General features: G+C 43.9%; 1 protein-coding gene across 1 annotated transcript in view; it reads right to left on the reverse strand.

The window, feature by feature from the left end:
• Window positions 1–817: 817 nt before the first annotated feature.
• The window catches only part of LOC137333810 (cadherin-8-like), a 156993-nt gene continuing 140686 nt past the window's right edge, over window positions 818–17124 (reverse strand). The window contains exons 11-12 of the mRNA XM_067998162.1: window positions 12776–13027; window positions 818–2652 (exon numbers count right to left, since the gene is read on the reverse strand). Of these exons, the coding sequence (XP_067854263.1) occupies window positions 2159–2652; window positions 12776–13027 (746 nt within the window). The 3' untranslated portion in view covers window positions 818–2158. The remainder of the gene's footprint in view (window positions 2653–12775; window positions 13028–17124) is intronic.

A 17124-nucleotide genomic window follows, 5' to 3' on the forward strand; every position in this document is an offset into this window, starting at 1 on the left:
GCCTGAAAGGGTGGTGGAAGCAGATTCAATTGTGGCTTTCAAAAAGGAATTGGATAAATACTTGAAGCGAAAAAATTTGCAGGGCTCTGGGGAAAGAGCAAGGAAATGGGACTAACTGGATTGCTCTTACAAAGCGCCAACACAGGCTTGATGGGCCAAATGGCCTCCTCTGTGCTGTAACCATTCTATGATTCTATGATTTTCCATTTAATTCTTCTTACAGTTGGTGAGGAAAATATTCCCGAACTACAGCTCTTTTTTTAAATGAAGGAACATTGGTAGATGATAAAGGCAACAAAGATGAAAAAGGAAGAGACAAGACGAGGTAAATCAAGACGTTGGGAACTGGGTGAGACAATTTTGGGGTCTTAAAAACCTGTAGAAGGAAGAGAAGATTGAGGGACTTGAGGAGTTCCACAGTCTTCGGAAAGAATGAGTTGGAGCAGAAGATAAGTCTTGATTTTAACTCAGAGATGATGCAGCAAGGAGGAAGAATGTGTAGGATAGGATAATGGGATAAGAGGAACGTTGAGAGGGCCATTGATCGCAGTATTATAGAGAAAATATAGAAAGATAACAAAGCTTGTGACAGAAAGAGTTTGGAAGCCAGTGGAAGGAAGGAATATCTATACAAGTTTTTTTTCTCCTAGACTAATTTCAGTTCAGAAGAGACCGTCTTTCTGTAACAGTGCAGGCCATCCAATGCAATGGGGCAACTGATCCCAACAGATCAGAGGCTTTAATAGCAAAACAAATGGAGACAAAATCTGAAGTATTTATAAAAATATATTTCACAAAGTAGGAAACAATACAGGGGTTCCTCTGATGTACAATACATGGAGTAAAATAAATGAAACGTACAAGTAAATAGCATTAAAGCAACGTATAAAATTAATAAGGGCTCTTTTTGTGTGTGTAAGACTATTGTAATATACAATATCTACTCTGAAATGTCATATTTCCCATTAAAAATTGGCAATGCACGTAGCTTTCAGTGCTGTTATCATCAAGTTTGTGTGCAGGAGCTATCGTGCACAGCCAAAGTACATTTTCCAAAATAAAAAGCCACAAAAGTAAGCAGTAAATCTATATACACACAAAAAAACATTTTTTAAACCATTTTCATTTTTTTTTGTTCAAATTACACAGTGAAGCACAATAAGCACATGTTTGACACCGGTACTGTACTGTGTAATGAGCGTGTATCTAAAGGTTTGGGATTCAAATATTCACATGAACTCACTTCCATTCCAGCTGACGTACTTGGCTCACTGGCAATAGGTCAATAGGCCTGTGAATGCAAGCACTGTAATTAACCCAAAATGGTCATCGCCGTATGCTTCAAATCGTCTGGTCTCCTGGCAAACTGTCATCGAGGGGGTCTCAGGTATTTTATCGATATTTAAACTTGGCATGATATTAAACTCTTCATTTTTTTTTTAAAAAGTCCCAAAAAGATTTGATTTTTTTTTGTATCCTTGAGTCCCCTACCTGAGTTGGTGATTTGCTTCTGCCATCCTTACTCGGTGCCTACTTTTCGACGTACCCTTTTGGCTGGAATGGACATAGAGCATGAGCATATTATGAACCCTAAGGGCACTCTGTTAGAGTACACTGTGCCTACTTGTGTGACCACCAATCACAAAGAAACACTCGATTACACCTCAGCTAATATTACTGCAGGGGAAGGAGCTGGTATTGGTTTCGAAGCTTTATGATGTTCTGTCACAGCTGTCCCCTTCAATTCCTTTGGTTTCTTTCATCAGTTCTGCGATAAACACATTGATATTGCTTCACTTTGACTCAGCAGGATCTTGTTCTGCAATCAGAGAAAAGCCACTATCTACGGAAACATATAGGAAGCACTGTAAGATCCCAGCGTGTCCTCCACTTGAACGATAGTCTATATAAGAACCAGGAAACCAAAACCTGCCTAAACAATCCACATAATCCACACTCCACAAGAGTAAAACAGTCATACAATCTGCAATTTTTTTTGGTTCAATATTACAATGAGCTGGACTTCAAGGATGATAGGAGCTAATGTTGACTGCATCTAAAAGATTGGCCAGCTTATCCATTGTTAATAATTGGCAACCCTATAATTATACACCACTGTCCATTAAAATGTTGGGCAATTGTTAATTCCAAGTTGGAGTCAAGTTTCTCTGTCACTCTCTCCGACTGCGTACATATCCCCGAGTTTTTTAAACCGTGGGCCCCACTCCTTGAGGTAGTCAAAGTTCTGCTCTGAATCTGTCGATGTTGTTTCTAATGAGCTCAGTGAGCCAGCTACTGATCCTCTTCCTTCGTAGCCATAGATCTGGATGGAATCATAGGGAGGGGCAGTCGGATCGATGTCGGCATCGTGAAGCCTGACGTTAATAAACTCATCCACGTCGACTCCGTTAGGGACAGGTGGGAGTCCTTGCCTCGGTACGTACTGCAGGTCCGGTTTAATGTCCTTCCGGGGCAGAAATCCATTGAAACCATCAGGGTTTTGTAAAGTGGCGATATCAAAGGCTTCTGTATCCTCTTCCCCACCACCTTCATCGTCATAGCGAATGATGTTTTCCCTCACGTCTTCATCATCCTTGATAATAAGAGGCTCGTTCTTGTGCCTTCTTAAGGTTACAAAGAGTACCACAATAACTGTGAATGAAAAATCATATAGCAATTAATCGCAGAATGTAGCTCACCATTCCAATCTTGTTTTGCCTTTGTTTACATTCTCCCCACCCCCTCATTCTTTGCCCCCATTCCGGACGAACTTGGACAGATACCACTGCATCTCTCTCCAGACCTTCTTTGCAAAGGCGCATTCCAGAAGGAGATGGGTGACGGTGAATTTGGCCTAGAAAGAGTGCGCACTCTTTCCCTGTCGCAGCACACGCCAGTAGCTTAGGCCCAGAGAGCTTGGGTGCATGTTAGCATCAGGCTAGGCTTTAAGAATCCCCCCTCCCCCGTGTGTGTATAGGGATTCTGTTGGCATTTAACCAGTACAGAACACTAGTAAACTTCACATTGCTGGTTCAGCAATGTAATGCTACGGCTTGCAAGAGCTTAAGTAGGAAGAATTCCTGCCCCATTGACTGATCTACATCTCCAGGTCTCAATAATGATCCATACTTGCTGATCAATCATCAACAGTGCTCGAGCATGGAGGGTTGACTTGGTTTCAACTTTTCAATGCCAGTCATGTCCTCTTGCTTAAAATTACATGAATGTACAGCATAGAAACAGGCCATTTGGCCCAGTTGGTCCATGCCGGTGTTAATGCTCCACACGAGACTCCTCCTTCATCTCACCTTATCAACATATCCTTCTATTCCTTTCTCCCTCATGTGCTTATCCAGCTTCCCCTTAAATGCATCTCCCCTATTCGCCTCAACCACTCCACGGTAGCGTGTTCCACATTCTCACCATTCTCTGGGTAAAGAAGTGTCTCCTGAATTCCCTATTGGATTTATTAGGGGGGATGTGGGGGCCTTGGAGAGGGTGCAGAGGAGATTTGCTAGGGTGATTCCGGGGATGGGGGACTTTAGTGGTGTGGATGGACTGGAGAGGCTGGGGTTGTTCTTCTTGGAACCGAGACGGTTGCAATGGAGGTATTCAAAATCATGAAGGGTCTAGACAGAGCAGATAGAGAGAAACTGTTCCCACTGGCGGAAGGGTCAAGAACCAGAGGACATAGATTTAAGTTGATTGGCAAAAGAACCAAAGGTGACACGAGGAAAAACTTTTTTATATAGCGAGTGGTTGGGATCTGGAATGCACTGCCCGAGAGGGTGATGGAGGCAGATTCAATCATGGCCTTCAAAAGGGAACTGGGTAAGTACTTGAAAGGAAAAGAATTACAGGGCTACGGGGATAGGGACTAGCTGGGTTGCTCTTGCATAGTGCTGGCGCGGACTTGATGGGCCAAATGGCCTCCTTCCGTGCTGTAACCTTTCTATGATTCATTCCACCTCTCCTGAAGATGCTGAGTCATGCCAGGTGAGAATGGACTGCCCAGGTAGGTAGTGGAGGCAGAGAGCGTGGAACATCTTAAGGAATAATTGGATAGATATTTGAGTGAGTGGGAAAATGAGAGGCAATCATTTGTGGAACAAGCCAGATGGATTGCAGAGCCTATTCCAATCCTGTAATTTCCTACGTTATGGTTCCATGGTTGCTGGCAGTCCTCAGCTCCCTTGTACAAGTGTCCATTCTTCAGATATGACTCTAGACAATGAGGGTTGGCAGTCTATTTGACCACAGTACACACCACAGCTCAACCCAATCTTGCTCTTTCCCATTGTCCAATTGTGCACACCTTCCAACAATAAGGAGTGGGTCCCATAACTTATTTTTGCTCTCCTTAGCTCAGAGCTGCTGAAATTCTCCAATCACTGCCCCACCTGAGATCAGGTAACTCTTCACAGTCCAAGGTTAGAACTTGGAACCTTCTGGTCTACAAGGCGCAGTATCACAGCTGGCCAGTGCATGTATGCACTGAGCTAAAGGACCTCTTTATTGTCTTGCTGGAGAAGGACATTAACTGAACAAGGTGTTGAACGAACCTTTGTTGCTAAAGCACTGCATCAGTATTGTTTATTTTAATGATGAAGTTCTGCAATGTGCAAAAGTATCATGCTTTCCTCTAGTCTCTCATTTAACTATGCCCTTCCATCCTTTGCAGTAGATGCTGGTTTTCACACAATTATCAACGGCCCGTAACACCAGCAAATAAGTTTTATTGCAGAGAAGAGGAAAAAAATACACACACGCACGGGTTTCCTTAAAGGGCAGTGGCTTTACCAGCTGGACTCATCTAGTGAAGTCACGGCCTAGTATGGAACTGAGCCATTCAGATCAGGAAGTCCTAGATTTGATTCTCCGCCTGTTTTACATTATCTGATCTCAGCTACAGTGGTGACAAGGGCACCACAACTGGCTTGAGTGTCCTTGGGGTAGCGAGGAGAACAAAACATCATCCAGGGTTCCTATTTTGATCTCAGCTGGAAAGTGCATATGCCTGGATGCCAGCTCAAGACAGGATCAGGCTTAGCTTCTTCCCCTGGTCAAATAGATTGCTGGCACTCACTGTCCAGTCGGTGAGCGGCGGTAAAGAGCGAGACCAGAGCGGGGATAAAAACAGCGTGGAGAGAGCGAGAGTCCAGTTGGTGAGTGGCGGTAAAGAGCGAGACCAGAGCGGGGATAAAAACAGCGCGGAGAGAGCGAGAGTCCAGTCGGTGAGCGGCGGTAAAGAGCGAGACCAGAGCGGAGATATAAACAGCGCGGAGAGAGCGAGAGTCCAGTCGGTGAGCGGCGGGAGAGAGCGAGACCAGAGCGGAGACATAAACAGCGCAGAGAGAGCGAGAGTTCAGTCGGTGAGCGGCGGGAGAGAGCGAGACCAGAGCGGGGATATAAACAGCGCGGAGAGAGCGAGACCAGAGCTTACTCTGAGAGCGAGACTCTGAGACCAGCGGCAGTTCGGGGTGACGTCACCAGTCAGAAAGTGACGCGGCACAGGGGAGGCAGCTGATTGGTGAGTAGGTTCAGGTGAGTATTTCTACCATTTTACTGTAAGTAAAGTAATAAGAAAGGGAAGATCTGCAGGTTTTATAGCAGATAGTGTTTTTTTTTAGTGAACCTAGGTCCCTAGTATAGTTAACATTTTCTAATTTCAACGTAATTTAAAAGGGGTAACTAAGCTAAGGCAAGTCATGGCAGCAGACCTCGCACCCGTGATATGCTCCTCCTGCAAGATGTGGGAAGTCATGGACACTACCAGTGTCCCTGCCGACCATGTGTGCGGGAAGTGTGTCCACCTGCAGCTACTGACCGATCGTATCTCGGAGCTGGAGCTGCGGGTGGACTCACTGTGGAGCATCCGCGATGCAGAGAAACTCGTGGATAGCACGTTTAGCGAGTTGGTCACACCGCAGGTAAAGGGTATACAGGCAGGAAGTGAATGGGTGACCACCAGGAAGAGTAAGAGATGCAGGCAGGTAGTGCAGGGGTCCCCTGTGGCCATCCCCCTCTCAAACAGATATGCCACTTTGGATGCTGTTGGGGGGGATGACTTATCAGGGGAAGGCAGCAGCAGCCAACTTCCTGGCACCACGGGTAGCTCTGCTGCACAGGCTGGGAGGAAAAAGAGTGGCAGAGCTATAGTGATAGGGGACTCAATTGTAAGGGGAATAGACAGGCGTTTCTGCGGCCGCAACCGAGACTCCAGGATGGTGTGTTGCCTCCCTGGTGCAAGGATCAAGGATGTCTCGGAGCGGCTACAGAACATTTTGGAGGGGGAGGGCGAACAGCCAGCTGTCGTGGTGCACATAGGCACCAACGATATAGGTAAAAAAGGGGATGAGGTCCTAAAAGCAGAATATAGGGAGTTAGGAGGTAAATTAAAAAATAGGACCTCAAAGGTAGTAATCTCAGGATTGCTGCCAGTGCCACGTGCTAGTCAGAGTGGAAATAGGAGGATATTTCAAATGAATACGTGGCTAGAGGAATGGTGCAAGGGGGAGGGATTCAAATTCCTGGGACACTGGAAACGGTTCTGGGGGAGGTGGGACCAGTACAAACCGGATGGTCTGCACCTGGGCAGGGCCGGGACCGCTGTCCTAGGAGGAGTGTTTGCTAGTGCTGTTGGGGAGGGTTTAAATTAAAGTGGCAGGGGGTTGGGAACCGGAGCAGGAAGAGAGAGGAAAGCGTAACAGGAAGGGACAGAAGGTATGGAGTAATAGGTAAAGTGTTAAAAAAGGAAAAAGCAGGAACTAAGCGTCACAAAACAGATTTGAAAGTTCTTTATCTGAATGCACGTAGCATTCGTAATAAAATGGACGAGTTAACGGCACAAATAACTACGTATGGGTATGATCTTGTGGCCATTACAGAAACATGGCTGCAGGGTGACAACGACTGGGAATTAAATATGCCAGGGTATTTAACAATCAGGAAGGACAGGCAGGAAGGAAGGGGAGGTGGGGTGGCTATGTTAATAAAGGAAGGAATCACTGTAATACAGAGAAATGATATTGGGACAAAGCATCAAGATAATGAAACAGTTTGGGTGGAGATAAGGAATAATAAGGGAAAAAAAACATTAGTGGGCGTAGTATATAGGCCTCCTAATAGTTGCAACTCTGCTGGAAGAAGTATTAATCAGGAAATAGTCGGGGCATGTAATAAGGGAACAGCCATAATTATGGGGGATTTTAATTATCATATTAACTGGACAAATCAAATTGGGCAGAGCAGCCTTGAGGACGAGTTCATTGAGTGCATCAGGGATGGATTTCTTGAGCAGTATGTAACTGATCCTACAAGGGGGCAGGCAACCTTGGACCTGGTCCTGTGTAATGAGTCAGGATTAATTAATAATGTCCTAGTTATGGATCCCCTTGGAACGAGCGACCACAACATGGTTGAATTCCATATCCAATTAGAGGGTGAGAAGGTTGATTCTCAAACAAGCGTACTGAGCTTGAATAAAGGAGACTATGATGGTATGAGAGCGGAATTGATTAAAGTGGACTGGGAAAATAGATTAAAGGGTAAGACGGTACATGAGCAGTGGTGTTCATTTAGGGAGTTATTTTACAACTTTCAAAATAAATATATTCCACTGAGGAAAAAAGGGTGTAAAAGAAATGACAGCCATCCGTGGCTAAGTAAAGAAATCAAGGATAGTATCCGACTAAAAACAAGGACATATAAGGCAGCCAAACTTAGTGGGAGGATAGAAGATTGGGAATTCTTCAAAAGACAGCAAAAAGTAACTAAAGGATTGATTAAGAAAGGGAAGTTAGATTATGAAAAGAAATTAGCAAAAAATATAAAAACAGATAGCAAGAGTTTCTATAGTTATATAAAAAGAAAAAGGGTGGCTAAGGCAAACATAGGTCCCTTAGAGGATGAGACCGGGAAATTAATGGTGGGAAACATGGAGATGGAAAAAATGCTGAACAAATATTTTGTTTCAGTCTTTACAGTAGAGGACACTAAGAATATCCCAACACTGGACAAACAGGGGACTCTCGGGGGGGAGGAGCTAAATACGATTAAAATCACTCAGGAGATGGTACTCAGTAAAATAATGGGACTCAAGGCGGATAAATCCCCTGGACCTGATGGCTTCCATCCTAGGGTCTTGAGGGAAGTGGCAGTAGGGATTGTGGATGCTTTGGTGATAGTTTTCCAAAATTCCCTGGACTCAGGAGAGGTCCCGACAGATTGGAAAACTGCTAATGTAACACCGTTATTTAAAAAGGGTAGTAGGCAGAAGGCTGGAAATTATAGGCCAGTTAGCTTAACATCTGTGGTGGGTAAAATTTTGGAGTCTATTATTAAGGAGACATTAACGGAACATTTAGATAAGCATAATTTAATAGGACAAAGTCAGCATGGCTTTATGAAGGGGAAGTCATGTCTGACAAATTTGCTTGAGTTCTTCGAGGATATAACGTACAGGGTGGATAAAGGGGAACCAGTGGACATAGTGTATTTAGACTTCCAGAAGGCATTCGACAAGGTGCCACATAAAAGATTATTACTTAAGATAAAAAATCACGGGATTGGGGGTAATATTCTGGCATGGGTGGAGGATTGGTTATCGAACAGGAAGCAGAGAGTTGGGATAAATGGTTCATTTTCGGACTGGCAACCAGTAACCAGTGGTGTTCCACAGGGGTCGGTGCTGGGTCCCCAACTCTTTACAATCTATATTAACGATTTGGAGGAGGGGACCGAGTGCAACATATCAAAATTTGCAGATGATACAAAGATGGGAGGGAAAGTAGAGAGTGAGGAGGACATAAAAAACCTGCAAGGGGATATAGACAGGCTGGGTGAGTGGGCGGAGATTTGGCAGATGCAATATAATATTGGAAAATGTGAGGTTATGCACTTTGGCAGGAAAAATCAGAGAGCAAGTTATTTTCTTAATGGCGAGAGACTGGAAAGTACTGCAGTACAAAGGGATCTGGGGGTCCTAGTGCAAGAAAATCAAAAAGTTGGTATGCAGGTGCAGCAGGTGATCAAGAAAGCCAACGGAATGTTGGCTTTTATTGCTAGGGGGATAGAATATAAAAACAAGGAGGTATTGCTGCAGTTATATAAGGTATTGGTGAGACCGCACCTGGAATACTGCATACAGTTTTGGTCTCCATACTTAAGAAAAGACATACTTGCTCTCGAGGCAGTACAAAGAAGGTTCACTCGGTTAATCCCGGGGATGAGGGGGCGGACATATGAGGAGAGGTTGAGTAGATTGGGACTCTACTCATTGGAGTTCAGAAGAATGAGAGGCGATCTTATTGAAACATATAAGATTGTGAAGGGTCTTGATCGGGTGGATGCAGTAAGGATGTTCCCAAAGATGGGTGAAACTAGAACTAGGGGGCATAATCTTAGAATAAGGGGCTGCTCTTTCAAAACTGAGATGAGGAGAAACTTCTTCACTCAGAGGGTGGTAGGTCTGTGGAATTTGCTGCCCCAGGAAGCTGTGGAAGCTACATCATTAGATAAATTTAAAACAGAAATAGACAGTTTCCTAGAAGTAAAGGGAATTAGGGGTTATGGGGAGCGGGCAGGAAATTGGACATGAAGCTGAGTTCGGATCGGTCAATGCCCTGTGCGTGGCGGAGAGGGCCCAGGGGCTGTGTGGCCGGGTCCTGCTCCGACTTCTTGTGTTCTTTAGATTTGTGGTTGGGATCAGATCAGCCATGATCTTATTGAATGGCGGAGCAGGCTCGAGGGGCCGATTGGCCTACTCCTGCTCCAATTTCTTATGTTCTTATGTTCTTATATGAAGAATATAGGAAGAACATAGGAACAGGAGGAGGCCATTCAGCCCCTCGAGCCTGTTCCGTCATTCAATGAGATCATGGCTAATCTGTACCCTAACTCCATTTACCCACCTTGATTCCATATCCCTTAATATTCTTGGCTAGCAAAAATCGATCGATCTCAGATTTAAAATGATGGATTGAGCGAGCATCTACTGCTTTTTATGGGAGATAGTTCCACACATCTACCACCCTTTGCGTGAAGAAGTGTTCCCTAACTTCTTAGTAACTTGGGAGAGTTTTGTCCTCAGAACCTATTACTCTTGTACTGCTCGTCCCTCCAAAGCTGATATACAAACTTACTAATGTAAGGAATCTTACAACACCAGGTTATAGTCCAACAGTTTTATTTGAAAATCACAAGCTTTCGGAGGCTTTCTCCTTCGTCAGGTGTGTGTGGGATTCCTTGAAATTTAGCGCATATATAGACAGAGAACAATGCCTGGTGATTACAGATAATCTTTCCAACTGCCCGTTATCAAGGCAATCAAAGGAATTGAATAATGTTCAGACAGAGCGACATTAGATACAAGACTACTGAATATACAAACGGCCAGAACCAAAGACAGAGAGAGAGAGAGAGAGAGAAACATCCGAAAGGAAGAGAAAGAGAGAGAATGACCAGTTGTATTAAAAAACAGATAACTTTTTTTTCGCTGGTGGGGTTACGTGTAGCGTGACATGAACCCAAGATCCCGGTTGAGGCCGTCCTCATGGGTGCGGAACTTGGCTATCAATTTCTGCTCGACGATTTTGCGTTGTCGTTTGTCTCGAAGGCCGCCTTCGAGACACACGACAATGCAAGATTATCTGTAATCACCAGGCATTGTTCTCTGTCTGTATATGCGATAAATTTCAAGGAATCCCACATACACCTGACGAAGGAGAAAGCCTCCGAAAGCTTGTGATTTCAAATCAAACTGTTGGACTATAACCTGGTGTTGTAAGATTCCTTACATTTGTACACCCCAGTCCATCACCGGCATCTCCACATCATACAAACTTACTACCCTTTGACTGAGGGAAGTATACAGTGGTGTTCCCCAGGGGTCAGTGTTAGGACCACTGGTCTTTTTGATATATATTAACGACCTGGAATTGGGTATACTGGGAATGATTTCAAAGTTTGAAAATGACACAAATCTCGGGAATGTAGTAAACAATGTGAAGGATAGTAACAGACTTCAGGAGGACATAGACAGACTGGTGAAATGGGCAGACACAAGGCAGATGAAATCTAATGCAGAGAAGTGTGAAGTGATACATTTTGATTGGAAGAATGAGGAGAGGCAATATAAACTAAATGGTACAATATTAAAGGGGGTACAGGAACAGAGAGACCTGGGGGTGCACATACACAAATCTTTGAGGCTGGCAGGACAAGTTGAGAAGGCTGTTAAAAAAGCATATGGGATCCTGGACTTTATTAATAGAGGCATAGAGTACAAAACCAAGGAAGTTACACTAAACCTTTATAAAACATTGTTTAAGCTTCTCCTGGAGTAATGTGTTCAATTCTGTGCACCACACTTTAGGAAGGATGTCAAGGCCTTAGATAGGGTGTGGAAGAGATTTAATAAAATGGTTCCAGGGATGAGGGACTTCAGTTATGTGCAGAGACTGGAGAAGCTGGGGTTGTTCTCCTTAGAGCAGAGAAGATTAAGGAGAGATTTGATAGAGCTGTTCAAAATCATGAAGGGTTTTGATTGAGTAAATAAGGAGAAACTGTTTCCAGTGCCAGAAGGGTCGGTAACCAGAGGACACTGATTTAAGATGATTGGCAAAAAAACAGAGGCAACATAAGGAAACAATTTTTTACACAGCGAGTTGTTATGATCTGGAATGCGCTGCCTGAAAGGGCGGTGGAAGCTGATTCAATAATAACTTTCAAAAGGGAATTGGATAAATACTAGAAGGGAAAAAATTACAGGATTATTACAAAATTACAGGGCTATGGGTAAAAAGCAGGGGAGTGTGACTAATTGGATAGCTCTTTCAAAGAGCCAGCACAGGCACAATGAGCCGAATGGCCTCCTTCTGTGCTGTAACATACAACGATACTATCGTACATACAGGATGCAACTTGCCACAATCTGTTGTCACACTGAAACTTTAAAGGTACTTCACACAGCAAATTCTCCAACACATCCTAACTGCATGATGCATGTTCAGCTGCTGGCACATAACACATGTGAGCTACCAATGACTCTGCATTTTGAGAAGTGCATTGGTGCAGTGAAATTGAGTAGTGATACATGTTGCTGTTGAAGGAACGGAGATAAAAGTGCTGGCCTTGATCAATAATGCAGCATTTAATTGATACATCTATGAGCAACAAATTGGTTGATACAGCAAACGATCCCTATGTTAGGTGATAAACGCGGTAAAGTTGAAGAAGGAGGTGACTTTAATTGCCGTCAAGTGACACTTCCCATTGGGAGGGCAATATCACTGGATTTAGGAAGGACATATATTTATATAGTGCCTTTCACAACCTCAGGATGTCCCAAAGCGTTTTACAGCCAATTAAATATTTTTGAAGTGTAATGTAAGAAATGCGCAGTCAATTTGCACACAGCAAGCTCCCACAAACAGCAATGCGGTAATGACCAGATAATCAGTTTTAGTGATGTTGGTTGAGAGATAAATATAGGCCAGGACACCGGGGAGAACTCCCCTGCTTTTCTTCGAATAGTGCCATGAGATCTTTTATGTCCACCTGAGAGGGCAGACAGGGCCTCGGTTTAATGTCTTATCTGAAAGACGGCATCTCCTACAGTACAGCACTCCCTCAGTACTGCACTGAAGTGTCAGTCTGGATTGGAGTGGGACTTGAACCCACAACCTTAAAACTCAGAGACGAGAATGCCACCAACTGAGCCCTCCATATACTACTGTTAGCCTCTATGTATGGTACGCTGCAAACTCATACATACCCAGGAGGAGGATTATGCAGGCTAATATTGCTATTAGAGCCCCCATGCTTAACCCGATGGGCAAAACGAAAGCTTCCACGTTACAGGACTGCACATTCCCATCAGTGCTGCAGCCACAGACCCGGATGGTAAGCGTGTTGGTGCTGCTCATGGGTGGGTTCCCGCTGTCCGAGATCACAATGGGCAAGAAGTAAACGTCCTGTTTTTGCCGGTTGAATCCACTGTGTCTTGCCAAAATACTGACTGAGTTATCTAGGGGGAAAAAAAAAACAAGTGAAAATCAAAATCCAGGTTGTGTTGGATTTCTATCACCATCACGACAATGCTTTTCTTTTAGCCAGTCCGGTATCTGGTTTGCATGAAAACCCATGAAAATCCTTAATAACAACAATGACTTGCATTTATATAGCGCCCTTAACTTTGTAAGACGTCGCCAGGCACTTCGGAGGAACGATTATCAGGCAGAATTTGACACCGAGCCACATAAAGAGATATTAGGACAGGTGACCAAAAGCTTGTTATAGAGATTGGTTTTAAGGAGCATCTTAAAAGGAGGAGAGCGAGGTAGAGAGGTGGAGAGGTTTAGGGCCTAGGCAGCTGAAGGTGACATGAATCATTACTTTCAGAAGAAGAAGGATGAAAATTAGGGAAAGTAAATTTATACAACAAACATCTCCCTATTGTTTTAATGGATCTCATTTCGCATGAACCTACACTGCAGAGTACCTAATGTGATAATCGACGTCAGATTCCCTTCTGTGAAACGTTTGATTTCTTTATCACTAAAACTGATTAGAGAGTGACCAGATTAAGAATGAAGTCACCCGATAAAACAATTCTTTCAGCTGGTTTTGAAAAAAAAATCTAATTTGTGTGTTGTCAGATTGCCAGCAGCCAGTGTACAATTTGAGTTTCTTGAAGGGGATTGGAGGTTCTTCTCTATAACTGGAGCGACAGACGCCCCCAGGGAGATTTCCAACATTTAAACGTGCCCTTGAAGCAGATCCCACTCACCCATAAAATAATTTTCTAAAAACCTGTAGCTTTTCTCGGAGTAAAATATTTTAAATTAATACGCCAGGCCAACGAGCTTTCTTTGACTTGATTCAAAGCCAAGCATGTGGAACAAGTCACAGAGTATCTCGCCATCGCATTCATGCCAAAATTTACACCCTCTGAATGCCTAATTGGAAAATATACTCTGGAGGGCAAGAGTCCAAGGAATGGCGTGAGGACAGAGTGGTTGATAGGTGGCCAGTGATTTTGACAGCAGTGTTGAAGAACTGTCAATTCCTGGTTTGGTGTTTTGGCCCTTGCTATAATGTAGTTGGAATTCACACAACAGTAACTTTTGATGTGGACAATCTTAAGGACACTGGAATTTTAAGGGAGAGAAGGACGTGGGGGTAAAATATATCATGGATGAATCCACAAAACGGCCAATAACGAATCGGCAGCCCATTTTACACTCCGCCCGATTTTCATTTCCGAACAGGCTGTCGATTTGCTATCGCTCATTTCTGCTCTACCGCCCGAGATGGATGAGTTTCACTCCCCATTATCTCCCAACAACTCTATTCCTTTCTGAAAGATCTGTTGCACCTACCCACTTTCTCACCGTCTCTCTCAATCTCTTCTCTCTCCAGACTACATCTAATTATCTCTTGACCCATTTATACCGTCTGCTTCAGTGTCCTTCCCTCGCACCTTCCTCCACAACTCTATTAGCCTTCAGATGAAAATATTCTCTCTGACTTCCCTCCTTCCTCCTACATGCTTAATTTTTTTTAATCTTGCGTCCCCTGGGATTTGAACCCTTTAACCACAATGAACAATTTCCCTAGATCCAACCTTGTCAATTTGTTTGTAAGCTTTTATTCCGCGACCTTGAATTCTCCTTTTGTGCAGAGAGCATCCTTAATTTTTGCTCATATCTTTAAAGGATTGATATCTAGTCATCTTTGTTGCTCACCTCTGTTTCCCTCTCAAGGGTAAACAGCAGGAAGAGATAGACAAGTCTTTCATCCTATTGATTCAGGTTGGATACAAGCCTGGTTCCTATAGATCCAAGGATGATGTGCTAAACTGCTTTACCTGTCCCCAATTTCTAGTTTTATTTCTTGTACCAGAGACTCTTGTTGTATGTCAATACAATGTCGCTATGTTAGTAAGTAGGATTATACACGTTCTCCTCCCATTCGCATGCAACAAAGCTTTACTAGAATTTGTGAACAAGTATTAATCTTTCTGGATACTCATGAAATTCTCCAATATGAGAGATGACAGACAATATATATTCTACTGATGATATCGACTATTGAAGCATATTGAAAGATTCACTGCTGGCCTGCTTGAAACTTAGTAGGAGGTGAAATTGGTCTTTCACGATAGCACAAAATGGGTGATAGCGAATCGACAGACCCCTTTCAACAAACCCTCGACTCATTCATCCTCCCCAAGTTGTATTGCCCATCTCCAACCTCCCTTTCCTCTCTAAGGTCCTTGGACATGTTGTCATCTTTAAACTCAATGCCAATCTCTCCAAACAAGCCCCCCTCCACCCTCTCACAGCCCTAGCTATCCTGTGCTTTATCCCTACTCATCGTCCTCGACATATCTGCAGTATTTGATATTGATGATCAAAGGTCTATGCGTGATTCCCTTCTCAACCTTATTTACCTGCTGCCCCTTGGCAACATCATCCATAAGCATGGAGTAAGCTTTCAGATGTATGCTGATGATACCCAAATCCACCTCCTCACCGCTTCCCTTGTTCCTCCCCCCATCTTGCTGTTAGACTGCTGGCCTGCCATCAAATCTTGGGTGAGGCACAGCTTCCTTCATTTCAACAACAGGAAGACACAAAGCCTTGTTGCCCCACCACCTAATCCACTCTCTTGTCACTGACTCCATCCTGGCAATTCTCTCAGGTTGAACCAGACCATTTACAGTTTGGGCCTCCTGTTCAACCCTGAACTGACCTTTAAACCCCAACTCCATTCATCACCAACACCACTTACTTCTACTTCTGCACTATAGAAAATTTACATCACTGAAGGAGGCCATTCGGCCTATTATGGCTGTGCCATCTCTTTACTAGAGCATATACAATTAATCCCACTGCTCAGCTGTTCTTGCATATCCATGTAACTTCCTCTGTTTCAACTATTGATCCAATTTATTCACATAAAAGATGCAATAGTTTCTAGCTCAATCGGCCCTATGGCAAAGCATTCAATGATCCAACAACCCTCTGCATAAAAAGATCTCTCCTCACCTCTCCTCACTCTCTTAGTGGCAAGTCCCTTGTGACTGATTCCCCAACCAGAGGAAATAGTCTTTCCCTTATTCAATCTATCGAAACCTTTATAATTTTAGAAACCTCTATTAAATCTCTCACTATCACATCTCTCTTCATGACTACAGCTTTCCATCCCTGGCATCATTCTGGTCAATTGACGCTGTACTTGCTCTGTTTCTTGCTCTCAGTCTGCCTCTATCTCTTTGTTTTCCAGTCTCTCGATCTGACTGTCTCTTGCTGTCTCAGACTCTACTTGTTTGTCTGAATCTTGTTCCCTATCTCTGTCTTTTGCTGGGAATTTCCTTGGGGCATCTCCTGCTGTGCTGCAGGAAGTTTGGCAGAAAGAGAAGAACAAACTTGCATTTATAAAGCACCTTTCATGACCTCAGGACATCCCAAAGCTCTTTTACAGCCACTGAAGTACTATTAAAGTGTAATCATTGTTGTAATGTAGGGAGCCAATTTGCACACAAGATCCCACAAACAGCAATGAGATACATGACCAGATCACCTGTTTTAGTTGTATTGTTTGAGGAATAATTTTGACCAGGACATTGGAAGAACTCCCCTGCTCTTCTTCGAACAGTGCCATGATATCTTTTACATCTACTTGAGAGGGCAGACGGGACCTCGGTTTAACATCTCATCCAAAAGAGGCACCTCCAACAGTGCAGCACTCCCTCAGTACTGCACTGGAGTGTCAGCCTAGACTATGGGCTCAAGTCTCTGGCATGGAGTATGAACCAACAACCTTCTAACTGAGAGGCGAGAGTGCTACCAACTGAACCAAGGTTGACATCTACGCCAAAATTATGCTGGCAGAGTGGGTGAAGCCCTGGCGAAATTCCCAGAATTTGTCTCATTGTTTATCTGTATTATACAATGTCTTTTTTTCATTCTGAAGAGATTGTTCCCTCCGCAACACCCTGGTCCACTCTTCCATCACCCATTCCCCTTCCCATGGCACCTTCCCGTGCAAACGCAGGAGAAGCAATACCTACCCTTTCATCTCCTCCCTTCCCATCACATCATCCAGGGCCCCAAACAC

This window comes from Heptranchias perlo, chromosome 16, assembly GCF_035084215.1.
Source record: "Heptranchias perlo isolate sHepPer1 chromosome 16, sHepPer1.hap1, whole genome shotgun sequence".
Lineage (NCBI taxonomy): Eukaryota > Metazoa > Chordata > Chondrichthyes > Hexanchiformes > Hexanchidae > Heptranchias > Heptranchias perlo.